This window comes from Mya arenaria, chromosome 13 (assembly GCF_026914265.1).
Source record: "Mya arenaria isolate MELC-2E11 chromosome 13, ASM2691426v1".
Taxonomy (NCBI): Eukaryota; Metazoa; Mollusca; class Bivalvia; order Myida; family Myidae; genus Mya; species Mya arenaria.
In genome coordinates, this window is record NC_069134.1 from 52,610,943 (window position 1) to 52,625,511 (window position 14,569).

General features: G+C 38.2%; 1 protein-coding gene across 3 annotated transcripts in view; it reads left to right on the forward strand.

Annotated features, from left to right (window-relative positions):
• The first annotated feature begins 2,940 nt into the window (after positions 1-2,940).
• LOC128214148 (uncharacterized) overlaps positions 2,941-14,569 on the forward strand; it is a 30,925-nt gene continuing 19,296 nt past the window's right edge. The window contains exons 1-3 of one of the 3 annotated variants that reach the window (XM_052920445.1): positions 2,941-3,824; positions 5,263-5,410; positions 11,039-11,139. In XM_052920445.1, the coding sequence (XP_052776405.1) occupies positions 3,368-3,824; positions 5,263-5,410; positions 11,039-11,139 (706 nt within the window). In that variant the 5' untranslated portion in view covers positions 2,941-3,367. The remainder of the gene's footprint in view (positions 3,825-5,262; positions 5,411-11,038; positions 11,140-14,569) is intronic. The other 2 variants (XM_052920446.1, XM_052920444.1) reach the window with 2 other exon arrangements.

Below are 14,569 nucleotides of genomic sequence, written 5' to 3' on the forward strand. Positions count from 1 at the left end.
GTCCGGCAAATAAGTACACGTCCGCACAAAACCATAAGAAATTGCGTTTGTTTACTTGTACAGATCAATGACAAGCCTGGCCTCGACACGGTTTTTATGAAACTGCGTTATGTTTACTGGGTAAGGCAAAAATCTTCCGGGATGAGTGTTATAAGTGACCTCAGTAAATGTTTCAACTATTTTAAGAACAATGCCATGGGTAATGAGTTCAGTAAATGTATCGTTAAATGCATTTTCTGCTAAAAGTATTGAAACATTTTGGGAGCATCTGATTTTTTCGCCAAACATTTTGCCTAAAGTACCCCCCCCCCCCCCTGCAAAAACTTGAAGCGAAATAAAATTCGGTTTTGAGGGAGGGGCGCAAGTGAAAAGGATACGCCCCCTCTACCATCAAATCCTGGATCCGCCCACTGATTTCGTTGCGTTAATGCATAGTCTTAGAATATTTTAAATACATGTAAAACGAAACAACAATGATAACACGAAAGCGGCATTTTGAAGTCATCTTTAGCACTTCCGGTGTTGATATATTTGTAACAAACGCCAGAGACGTTTTTTACGATCCTATCGCACAATTGTTAACCGAATTAAATAGCATTTCCGTCCAATTAATTAAGATCTCGATCTTGTTACATAGCACTAACGAAACCGAGCGGGCGGCGTCCAAGTTTACTTTTTTATTTCAATACAGGATATTAAAGAAAAAAAGAGTAATAAAAAAACGCCAAAAGATGCACCATTTCGCCCCCCCCCCCCCCCCTCCCCCTACCAACACTTTCAACCAAATAAGTTTTGGTTCTGAGGTAGGGGCACAAGACAAGAGGTTACGCCCCTAAGTTACGTCCACTCCACTGACGTCTTATCTTGGACACACACGAAGGACATTAGTAACAGAAACTTGGTCACAGTAATCCAAGCGCAAGAACTCGGCTATCTCCGGCAAGCCCGGATAGAAATCAATCGGTACAGCTCGGCCATATCTCGGCAAGCTTCGGGATAGTCAGGGCAAATTACACCAATTCGGAAGCGTCTTCTCATTGTTACATTTCTTTTAATTAACACATAGCAGTGCATTCGGAACTCCTCGGCCATTTTTTTCAAAAACAACCTCGGATGTATGCCGGTACATCAGTTGAAGTAGTTCGTATCTTTTTAAATTATATCGTTTATTAATTTTAGTGTTTTAGAGTTGTATAAATTGATCTAAGTTTAAATTGATTACCAGTGAAGTGTATTATTGCAAACATAATTAAGATTTTCAAGAGTAAAGACATAAAGTTTAACTGCTAAATAAAATTACTACGCGATCTACTTGCAGCGGACTTAAACGTACCTCTTTTTGAGTATGTAAACCGTCCAAATACATCCGAGGTTGTTTTTGAAAAAAATGGCAGAGGAGCTCCGAATGATGGCTGTGAATCAAAGCATGGTTACACCATCGCTTACTTTCCATAATTTTTGGTGTTGAAGCTGAAAGGCATGTGATTTTAAAAACCGGCTGCATGTTACTTGATCTACTTTTTGTTTTCTTTTTCTCGACCTCGAAGTTACAATTAATTGATTTTATAACGTGCGCCGTCAAACACCACCTTCAGGGAAAAGCATGCTCGTCCCTTCAGTGTTCCAGTGGTCTTTATATACACTATCTTCTCTATTCTCACATAGCCCGGGCTTTGCTAATTTGCATATTACCAACCAAGTTTACATCCGGTATAAACGTACTTCCGTTTTATACGGAATATTATTATGAACGCACCTCGACCGCATACAGCGGACCGTTACAATTTTATTTTCCTTATAAGAAACTTTTTTTTCTAACGTTTCTTAATGTTTAGTACACGCGTGGAACTTGCTCCCCATATATGGTGTTGGGGGTCGTGAAGCACTAGAAATCAGTGTTATTTCGCGTACAAATTGGTTAATTGTCTATAGAATATATATAGGGAAATTATTTAGTAGTCTGTGTCCTAGTCAATTTTAGCAACTGTGAAATCCTCTTGGCCACACGCACATATTTACCATTTGCACTTAAATTGCTTTTGTTTTATGTTATATGTTTAGGGAAAGGTATAAAAATATTAATTTGGCGATAACAGACTGTTGTTATTTTAAAAAAGACGTATGCTCTAAATCCAATGCATACCTATAATAAACAGACGCCAGGTCGTACAAAGTTTGTCCTACCGACTACAGATGCAATGGACTGCGCTAAACATTAAATCTATTTTACCATATTGGCTGATTGTAAATTTCTTCTTTATACCACATAGAACGTCACTCATTTAGTATCCTTTTTTATTTATTGTTTTTTTCTTGGGGGGGGGGGGGGGGGGTCAGGATAGCTAGATATGTTGTCGTACTGAGGGTTGACGCTAAACATAAACACAATTTGGTATTGCCTTATATTAACGTGTTTACAGAAGATGCATTTTGAAAATGACCATAATGGCCTAAGGTCATCAAGTATTCAAGTACAACCTTTGAATGACATGGTCCTAGGTCAAACTGCTCTTGAGTTGTTATGCCGCGTTTATAACATTAACTATGACCTTGACCTTTGACCTTCTGGCTTTAAATGCAATATACGTACGCTACTGACCTTGTGCAACCAGGCAGTGAAGGCTGTATTACTGAATGAGTGTGCCATTTTAAAGGCAATAGTGCTGGCTTCCATATAACCTCTATAATAATATACGTATACATACGTTGGAAGTATGGCATATTAATTCTGCCATATTTTGGGACAAAAATACTTCCTTATTTAAAAGAAGCCTCATACTGGAAATGGGTTAATTTGTTACCTTGATATATATATTTTTTTCAAAATTCATGTCTTAATATACATGCTGTGTGTTCTTTTCCTTAAACTTGAGAATACCATTTCATTGACGAAATAGAACTGAATTGTTTTGTTAACAATGCAGACGTTGCATTCAATAACATATAAGGAAGACATAACATGCGCTCGACTGTTGACACTTTACTACTCGGATTGTAGATACAGATATGGGTGCATGTACTTCTATACAGTTGATATCATCGACCAGGAAGAAATTTAACCTATTTAAGTCTAACGTATCGTGGATAGCTCTCATAAAAAGTTTTCTTTGGATTAAATAGCTTTTAAGGTTGGATGTATATAGCAGTGAGGGAATATTAATACGGACGGACACTCTAAACTTGTGATTGAATAGCGCTTACAATATTGAGGACTATCTATATTTGGCTATCAGGAATAATGAAAATATACGCGGGAGATTAATAACTATTCATAATTTGAAAATGTAAGATCAATTATAACTATATATCACTTATTTGAAGTATTGAACACTCATATTAAACACACTGGTCTGAGAATTCGAACAATATGGATGACGACGCTATTTGGTCGACATACACGCACCGTCTAGACGAGTTAGAAAGACGAGTCGAGTTTCCATGTGTTGTCAGACTAAATGAAGGGTATTACTCTGAAGCGGAAGGCGAGGGCTTCTCGCATGGCGATATAGTTGCCATTGATAAGAAGCTGGTTCTCCACAAAGTAGCCGCGAATTTCGCTAATCGGATCTATCGACCGAGTCATTCGCCAGCGGAGGAGGAGTGGGGGTATGAACGTCTAACTGACGAAATTCTAGTGCCGCTGAACTATAACGGGAAAGCCAAGATCCAGTCCACCGGAAAGAAGTATTCAACCGTCCGTGACCTTGTCGCCGATTTTCCGAGGTATGCGAAAGTGTGTAAGAATCTGAAAGTTTGGACGGCGGATCGCCAACCCGTGGAGCTGCAGGCTGGGGCAGTAATTGAGCTGGATCGAGTGATGCCAGGTAGGTTGTTATCTCATACATTTGGTCGATAATTTGAATCAACTGCAGGCCATCTAGCCATAAGCAGACACTGACTTTAACATGATTTGTTATCTAAATTTCACACTATCTTTTGATTCGGAGATGCGGTTTGTGTAAATAGTGGAGAAAACGTGAACTCACAGGTATAGTGTAGAAGATAATTGTTTGTTTCAGTATAAGATCGTTATATATTTCACCGAGTGAGCACCAAAAGCTATATTTCACGAGTGGCGTAACTGTGAAATATATTGCGTTCTTACATTGAAACAAACATTTTTTTCCTTTTAACTAAATGCCTAAAACTGATATAAAATGACACTGAATTGTAGTTTTTCAGAAAAGCCTGCTAAATTTTATGCGAACGTAACGTTATTTTGTAAGCGTTGAAATTGTGCCCCAGCCCTGTGCGCGCTGACGTTTGAATTCGATTTAAGAACAGGCTAAATGTCAAAACAGTGAACAATATTAAAATGTTATTTCAATGTTTGGAAAAGTGATATATCATTTTTATTTCATTGATGAATCTCTATAAATTACCGGAAAGCATATAATAAAAGAGATTTATTAATTTGTAAGTTATGTGACCATTCAATGGTCAGTGGTTATTTTTGGAATTATTTTTACCGACTGTGCCTTGCAACTTGGGAAAAAGTTGACTTTGGGAAAATACAAAATCAGGCCAAAATGGCTAATATAAGTTTGATATACATGTTCTAACTTTTTTATGCATACATTATGCTGTGAAAGAGAAAGTTTTTTCAAGATTTTGTTTATATTTCAAGAAATTCATTGGGGTTTTTATTCATTAGCATAATTTACATTAATCAAGTTCGGAAAAAAATATAAAATTATGGGAAAATGGACATTTTCTCACAAGGGGAAACAGCCTTTAGAAGGCAGTAAATTGCATCACAAAAATCACTGGAAGTAGAACGAATAAGTATATTTATAAAGAAACAACCAGGCGTAAAACACATGTTTGGCTCGAGTAAACCGACCTTTCGCCGAGCCTATCGTTTTAATAGTCCATTGGGAAGAAAATAAAAATAATACAGAAGATTACTTTAACGACATTATTAATTGATGACAAAAAGGTCTTACATAAAGCCCAAATAAAAAGCAAAGCCTACCTAACCTCAGTTTTTGAAAAGGATGCAACTCTAACCAACCATGTTTTATGCTCTTATAAATACTTAACTTTATTGTACGTCAAAAAACACGGTTATATCAAAATGTTGCTATTAACTTCACACATTTCTTTGAATTTGGTAAAAAAGAACAGTTGTCGACATACACTTTCAATGATATCTACATGTATTTCAATGTCTTCAAACAGTATAATTATTCTTAACCATCGTAATATAACAAACCAATTATATATATATATATAAAGCCATCATATAATTTGTGTTCATAGCAAGTTCGGCTGGAGCCCCGGATAATTTGGTGCTGATATTTGACTACCAGACTCGCTCCACCTACGCCACCGTGCCGATGGACGCCAAAGCTTCCTTCCGTACAGAACCTGACGAAACTGAATACACCATTAAAGAAGTAATAGATAGGTATGTAGACATTCAAATATAAAAGTTAGGGAAACCGAAAATAGGTTTGAGGGTTTGACTTCGTCCTTTGATGTTTGTGCCTTGAACAATAGTATCGTGTCACTCGCAAATGAATTTTGCGTTTTACGTTTTGGCTGCTTGGCGCGTTTCCGGCTGCTTGGTGTGTTTTGGGCTGCTTGGTAAGTTTTTGCGCTGCTCGGTGTGTTTTCGGCTGCTTGGTAAGTTTTTGCGCTGCTCGGTGTGTTTTTGGCTGCCTGGCATGTTTTGGGCTGCTTGGCGTTTTAGGCTGCTCGGCGTGTTTTAACGTCTTTGCGTTTTTAGTCTGTTTATGGGCTGCTTGTTGCTGGTGTTATTCGCTTATTTTTGTTTCTTGTCATGTTTTTGGCTGATTAACGTGTTGTGGCTGCTCTGTGTGTTTAGGGCTTCTTGGCGTGTTTATGACTTCTTTGCGTGTTTAGGGCTTCTTGGCATGTTTTTGGAGCTGTTTGGCTTGTTTAAGGCTGATTGGCGTGCTTTTGACTTGTTTTTGGCTGAATACAGAACCGATGGAGGTTGAATACAAATAGAAATAGATCAGTTGTCATGAGAAAATGCATATAAATACACATACATATATAATATGAGAATGAGCATATTATACTTATTATCTTAAGGAAGATCAAGTCTATGTTTTACAGATTTTTTAATATATTTGGACAATTTAAATATTGTAATTTTATTTTAAGATATTAACTTATTCACGCTTGGTCTAATGTAAAAATATTTCTTAATATACCTTTTCTAATGTTAATATAACAAGGACAAATTAATAAAAAGTGAAATAATCAAAAGTAGATTTAAAAAGATTATCATAAAGATAAAACAAGGAAGTAGAAACTCTGTGTTTATTCTTGCTCGATTGACATTGACGTTTAAGACACCAGATGATATAACAGAAACAGAAACAAATGTTAAAACTTACATAAAATTGATATCGTTGGGTACAACATATTAAGTCGAAATAACTGATATACCACATTGCTTACCACACAATTATGTGTCTTTTGCTGTTTCAAAATTTACAGGAGTAATTTTACCAGTAGACTCCTCCTCAGCCCCCCCCCGGCGAAAATTGACGACAACTTTTAAATACCCAGGGGGAAACCTGTGTGCCTGTCGTCTAGTGGCACTGTGTGTCTCGTTCATAATATGCTGCGCTATGGTCGATATATGCCTTTAAATCAGATCGTAGTTTCACATTTATGCCATCCTCGGCAGCCATGGTACTTTTTTCCGTTACAATCCATGATAAATATCGTGGGAAAATTGACGTTCAAATGAATATGCATGACGCAGGGAAATCCTTTCTTATCCCAGTGAAATCGCATGTAATAATTAAATACTCTCCAATAACCCTGTATTGTCGGTTGTCTCCGCAGTCGAGTGGTCTACGAAGCTCTCATTTCTGGCGGTCCGAGTTCAATTTCAGCTATCACCAGAATATTTTTTCAGTGTCTGTGCATAAATCCGCATTTGTTCATTACGGAACAAATAAAACTGCCTAATTAATAAATCATGACCTCGACATTTTCCTTCCCAACTCGCCAACTGCAAGAACAGTGATTTTCTAATATTACTGTCGCTTTTTGGGCATTTATCGACCATTGAATGCAGAGAAACTTAATGCGTTCTGTATGGCGTGCAAATATTTCGCAATCTCATAAGATACAGAGATATAGATAAAAAAAACTCAGTACATGTAGGCTTTTTTTTGAAGCTTAATTTTAATCCCATTGAAACCGTATTTGCAATATAATTCGATCCCACCTCAATTTGTCTTTAGAAAAGACAAATTATTGATTGCAATTATATTATTAATTTACGCATGTTTTTGATTGCATCTGAATAAAATCATACAGAAATACTGAGACGAATTGACAAAAAGATTGTCGCGTGAAATAGTGAATCACTGTTTAAGAAATTAAGCTCAGAACGTGCATGGACAAAAAAGAAATCGCGTATATGACACCAGAAACTGCACTAAAGGAATTACTATTGGTTGAACAAAAAGTATACAGATATATGATAACACAATGAGCTCACAATGCTCGCGCCCTTTTTGAAAAAAAGTTGATTAAACAATGACTGTTTTAAACATCAGGACGAAAGCAGGAAGCATCAATAATAATGTAAACAAGATAAAATAAAAAGCACGACCATTGTATGAGCCGTTTATCTGTTATTGGTCGGGGCCCCTTTCAAACGGGTGGTAGTGCACCAGTCAATTATAACCACACACCCCTCCAAGGTCCGGAGAATAGCGGGTCTTTGACCTTCGGTCCGGCCAATCCCAAGTAAAATCCCCGCCCTGCGGGAAAAAACTGCTGGTAAAGTGCTCGCCAAATGGCCCCGCGACCTGGGGACAACCTAAGTAAGGCCTACTTCCCGCTATTTTCGGCAAGAACACAAACCACAGCATTCACTCGACACTGCAGGGCCACCTAGGAAGTAAAAAGACGGCCCATTTTCCCCGCTATCCCCCCCCGCCCGACCTGGGTTGGGGTGGATGGGAGCGTGGTTTCAATTGACGGGTGCATACTACATTGACTGTTGTACAGTAACATCACGAGGAAGCAGAAAACATTAGAAAATATATTTAAATAATAAAATAGCAGAAATGCACTAGGTTGTTTTGTAAATGTTTTGCAAAGGTACTCACAAGTTAATTTGTATTTATTATATTAACATATATAAAGTTAATAATGAATTAGACTGGGCATTTTATATCCAGATTTTTATCTAATCTCTATGAAAACCTCGCGCGTTTGGACTTCCCATACTGCTGGTTCTCCTGGCATACATGATATAAGTTATTTTAATATCAGTAACGACAATGCTTGTAAATATTGTAAAAAAGATAGCAATATCTTTAACAATCGACACAATATAGTTCATGCACTATGAAAAACGGTTTTTACCTTTCGGTGCATACAGCCTTGAAAACCTATTTTAATAATTCCTTGCTTTGAAATTACCTCGGAATAAGGAAACGCAGTTTGTTTATTTATACTATGTTTTTTTTATTTAATAATTACCTTTTCTCCAGATATTTGCAAGTATTTTGGTTTCATATCTGTTGTTGAAATAAAAAAAAACAGGAACAAAAAAGTTTCAAAGAATTTGGGTCAAGCGCGAACGAAATCCAGTTTGTTCTCACTCGCCACAATGGAAAATTAGGACGGGATATTAATCATTTGTATGGCAAAATTTCCAAAGTTTGGAACGAAAAAACACATTCAATCTACAGACGCTTCTCCATTTTTACTCCAAATTTAATAAACACCATTACTAGTCACGTCCAATATTTTATTTACATGATAACACATCATAATGAATTTATCTGATCAGCGTGACAATGTACGTGGTATTAAAACAATGCCGAGCTCTAAATTGAAGATGAGATGAAGTTGAAGGTTCAGCCTTGAAGGTTGTGGGAAACAACGCAATTCTTAGATATTGGGAACATCAACAAACTAGGTCTCTCTACTATTCACCATGTTGTAAAAGCTGACCAACTGCATTTACTGGATCCGCCTGTGAATTGAGTTGAAATTGGCTGGGATCGGCTTTGGTACCACCGTGATTTATTCTTTGTCGAGTCTTAATGCGATTCCAAATATCGAAATTTAAACACACTTAGCTGGGAAATAAATATTTGTAAATCACGGTGAAACTTATCGCGGCATCTTTTCTCCTATAACCCTCTAATATCGTCAAATTTCGAATCCAAATCTCGAAAGAACCATAATTTATAATATTTCAATCAGAAACGAGGGAAATCTTTAATAATAATCTTTCTTTGAAATATCAAGATATTTTGGGGTACTTTCGGGTATTTATTTTTCGACAGTCTTCAAACCGTATTTAAACAATTATTCTTTCTCAATTTCGGTTGAGTAATAATTTTATACATTATTAATCATATTTTTTTGTAAATTATTAGTTTCATCTTTATTGTTATCTTAAGACAATACAGATATAGAAGGAAGTAAATTATAAGCGACATGAAACTTAAGGGAATGGCAATTCTCATTTTCTTCCCTATGTTCAGTAGATCTAAACAATTGAGATCTTACATAATAAATATCAAAGGCGTCAACAAAGGTTTTGTTTTCCTTTTATGGCCTTGGCCGATCGGATTTATTTTAATCACCTAAAAAAATATCGATCATGGAAATAGCAACAGAAGAGCAAAACATTCTTTCCTTTTATCAATTTTAACTGTAGACTTATTGTATTCTGATTAAAAGCTTTGTCGAATACCCACGACTGATATATTCTGTTTCTCTTCTGGTGAGTGGATAAGTCGTGGGTATTCGACGGTCGACAAACACCACTGACCTTAGTTAAAGCGAGAAAAGCCCCCCCCCCCCTTACACACACGCACGCACGCACGCACGCACGCACGCACGCACGCACGCACGCACGCACTTCGCTTATACAATCTTGACTGTAGATTTACTCTCTTCTTTATGAAAGCTTCGTCGAATACCCACGACTGATTCATTTCGTTACCCTCCTGGTGAAGGTTTCTCTAGTGGGTATCCGGCGATGGGCAGAAAGGTGCTTGGGATTGACCATTGGCCTCAGTTATATTAAACAAGAAATATACTATACCTCGCTTAGATAAATTTTGACTGTAAATTGTTTTTATTCTGGCTGAAAGCTTCATCGAATATCCACGACTGATCCATCACGTTACTCCATTGATGAATGGGTCAGTCTTGGGAATACAACAATCGCTAGGAAGATGGCCATTGACCTTGGTTATCATAACGAGATGAATGGCTCGTCGCTTACCACAAGAAAACACAAACAATCAATGAGAAATGAGGATCGGAACTTCAGTAAAGAAATGAACATTGAAGATGAAACGCAAAAGTTACTACATTGTTGTCAGTGTATTCTAGTGAATCATTTCATCAATGATGAACTGACCACCTTCGATGAGTGTATTTGCAAGGACCTGTATTTGCATTTAAATGACCCAGATTCTTGTTTAGTGATATCATTTACAAAACTTCATTAAGGTACATCAACTCCTAAACATATTAGAATGCCTTAAATGCAACTGTCGTATTGAGTATATACAGTCGAACTCCGTTAGCTCGAGCTTCCCGGGACCGGCGAAATTACCTCGAGCCTCTGGTACCTCGAGCCAAGCGGGAATGTTTACAATAAATTGAAAAAATCGGCCCTTTATATCACGTTCGAGCCAACGAGGAAATCGAGCCAAGAGAGTTCGAGCCAACGGGGTTCGACTGCATATATGAATATAATATATTCATATTCTTATATGCAGTCGAAACCCATTGGCTCTAACTCTCTATGCATCATACAGATTCAAGAATGGTCAACATCCTTTATACAATATGCAGACAAATAGGTCGTTGCCATTTTCGATTTCGAACATGATTTTTTTCCGATTGCAACATAGACCTTTATAAATCCGTCCATGTCTCCTTGCAAGTTTATGAGAGGGACAATAAAGTAAAAAAAGATATCTGTACTCAGTCCATACCTATATATGATTCAGAAAAGAGGTTTATTGTTCGTAAAAAATACAAATATTTATTGTTTTCTTTTCAGATTTAAGATGCCTCAGGTTGTGAAATTCGTTGACGATCAGATCAGAAAGATTTACACGCAAGACCTCGTGGAAGGCATTGAAAATATGCATACCATCACAGGTATAGTCCTGTAGCGAGTAACAATAATTTCAGCTTTGCCTTTAAAGGGGCACAATACAGGTTAAAAAGTACAATAGAGGTTAAAGAGGCATACTATAGGTTAAAGGGGCATACTATAGGTTAAAGGGGTACACTGTAGGTAGAAGGGACATACCATAGGTTAAAGGGGGCATACTATAGGTAACAGGGGGTACACTATAGGTAGAAGGGACATATCATAGGTTAAAGGGGGCATACTATAGGTTAAAGGGGGTACACTATAGGTAGAAGGGACATATCATAGGTTAAAGGGGGCATACTATAGGTTAAAGGAGTACACTATAGGTAGAAGGGACATACCATAGGTTAAAGGGGGTACACTATAGGTGAAAGGGATACACTATAGGTAGAAGGGACATACCATAGGTTAAAGGGGGCATACTATAGGCTAAAGGGGGTACACTATAGGTAGAAGGGACATATCATAGGTTAAAGGGGGCATACTATAGGTTAAAGGAATACACTATAGGTAGAAGGGACATACCATAGGTGAAAGGGGGTACACTATAGGTTAAAGGGGGTACACTATAGGTAGAAGGGACATATCATAGGTTAAAGGGGGTACACTATAGGTGAAAGGGATACACTGTAGGTAGAAGGGACATACCATAGGTTAAAGGGGGCATACTATAGGTTAAAGGGGGTACACTATAGGTAGAAGGGACATACCATAGGTTAAAGGGGGTACACTATAGGTGAAAGGGATACACTGTAGGTAGAAGGGACATACCATAGGTTAAAGGGAGCATACTATAGGTTAAAGGGGGTACACTATAGGTAAAAGGGACATACCATAGGTTAAAGGGGGTACACTATAGGTGAAAGGGATACACTATAGGTAGAAGGGACATACCATAGGTTAAAGGGGGCATACTATAGGTTAAAGAGGTACACTATAGGTAGAAGGGACATACCATAGGTGAAAGGGGGTACACTATAGGTTAAAGGGGCATACTATAGGTTAAAGGGGGCATACTATAGGTTAAAGGGGTACACTATAGGTAGAAGGGGCATACCATAGGTGAAAGGGGTTACACTATAGGTTAAAGGGGCATACCATAGGTTAAAGGGGGCATTCTATAGGTTAAAGGGGTACACTATAGGTAAAAGGGACATACCATAGGTGAAAGGGGGTACACTATAGGTTAAAGGGGGTACACTATAGGTTAAAGGGGCATACTATAGGTAGAAGGGACATACCATAGGTGAAAGGGGGTACACTATAGATTAAAGGGGCATACCATAGGTTAAAGGGGGCATACTTTAGGTTAAAGGGGTACACTATAGGTAGAAGGGACATACCATAGGTGAAAGGGGGTACACTATAGGTTAAAGGGGCATACTATAGGTTAAAGGGGTACACTATAGGTTAAAGGGGTACACTATAGGTAGAAGGGACATACCATAGGTTAAAGGGGGTACACTATAGGTTAAAGGGGGTACACTATAGGTTAAAGGGGTACACTATAGGTAGAAGGGACATACTATAGGTTAAAGGGGGTACACTATAGGTGAAAGGGAGTACACTATAGGTAGAAGGGACATACTATAGGTTAAAGGGGGTACACTATAGGTGAAAGGGGTACACTATAGGTAGAAGGGACATACTATAGGTTAAATGGGGTACACTATAGGTTAAAGGGATACACTGTAGGTAGAAGGGACATACTATAGGTTAAAGGGGGTACACTATAGGTGAAAGGGGGTTCACTATAGGTAGAAGGGACATACTATAGGTTAAAGGGGGTACACTATAGGTGAAAGGGGTACACTATAGGTGAAAGGGGTACACTATAGGTTAAAGAGGGTACACTATAGGTTAAAGGGGGTACACTATAGGTGAAAGGGGTACACTATAGGTAGAAGGGACATACTATAGGTTAAAGGGGGTACACTATAGGTGAAAGGGGGTACACTATAGGTAGAAGGGACATACTATAGGTTAAAGGGGGCATACTATAGGTTAAAGGGGACATACTATAGGTTAAAGGGGGTACACTATAGGTAGAAGGGACATATCATAGGTTAAAGGGGGTACACTATAGGTTAAAGGGGGTACACAATAGGTAGAAGGGACATACCATAGGTTAAAGGGGGTACACTATAGGTTAAAGGGGTACACTATAGGTAGAAGGGACATATCATAGGTTAAAGGGGGTACACTATAGGTTAAAGGGGGTACACTATAGGTAGAAGGGACATACCATAGGTTAAAGGGGGTACACTATAGGTTAAAGGGGTACACTATAGGTAGAAGGGACATATCATAGGTTAAAGGGGGTACACTATAGGTTAAAGGGGGTACACTATAGGTAGAAGGGACATACCATAGGTTAAATGGGGTACACTATAGGTTAAAGGGGTACACTATAGGTTAAAGGGGACATACTATAGGTTAAAGTGGACATACTATAGGTTAAAGGGGGTACACTATAGGTAGAAGGGACATATCATAGGTTAAAGGGGGTACACTATAGGTTAAAGGGGGTACACTATAGGTAGAAGGGACATACCATAGGTTAAAGGGGGTACACTATAGGTTAAAGGGGTACACTATAGGTAGAAGGGACATATCATAGGTTAAAGGGGGTACACTATAGGTTAAAGGGGGTACACTATAGGTAGAAGGGACATACTATAGGTTAAAGGGGGTACACTATAGGTTAAAGGGGTACACTATAGGTAGAAGGGACATATCATAGGTTAAAGGGGGTACACTATAGGTTAAAGGGGGTACACTATAGGTAGAAGGGACATATCATAGGTTAAAGGGGGTACACTATAGGTGAAAGGGGGTACACTATAGGTAGAAGGGACATACTATAGGTTAAAGGGGGTACACTATAGGTTAAAGGGGTACACTATAGGTAGAAGGGACATATCATAGGTTAAAGGGGGTACACTATAGGTTAAAGGGGGTACACTATAGGTAGAAGGGACATACTATAGGTTAAAGGGGGTACACTATAGGTGAAAGGGGGTACACTATAGGTAGAAGGGACATACTATAGGTTAAAGGGGGTACACTATAGGTTAAAGGGGTACACTATAGGTAGAAGGGACATATCATAGGTTAAAGGGGGTACACTATAGGTGAAAGGGGGTACACTATAGGTAGAAGGGACATACTATAGGTTAAAGGGGGTACACTATAGGTTAAAGGGGTACACTATAGGTAGAAGGGACATATCATAGGTTAAAGGGGGTACACTATAGGTTAAAGGGGGTACACTATAGGTAGAAGGGACATACTATAGGTTAAAGGGGGTACACTATAGGTTAAAGGGGGTACACTATAGGTAGAAGGGACATACTATAGGTTAAAGGGGGTACACTATAGGTAGAAGGGACATACTATAGGTTAAAGGGGGTACACTATAGGTTAAAGGGG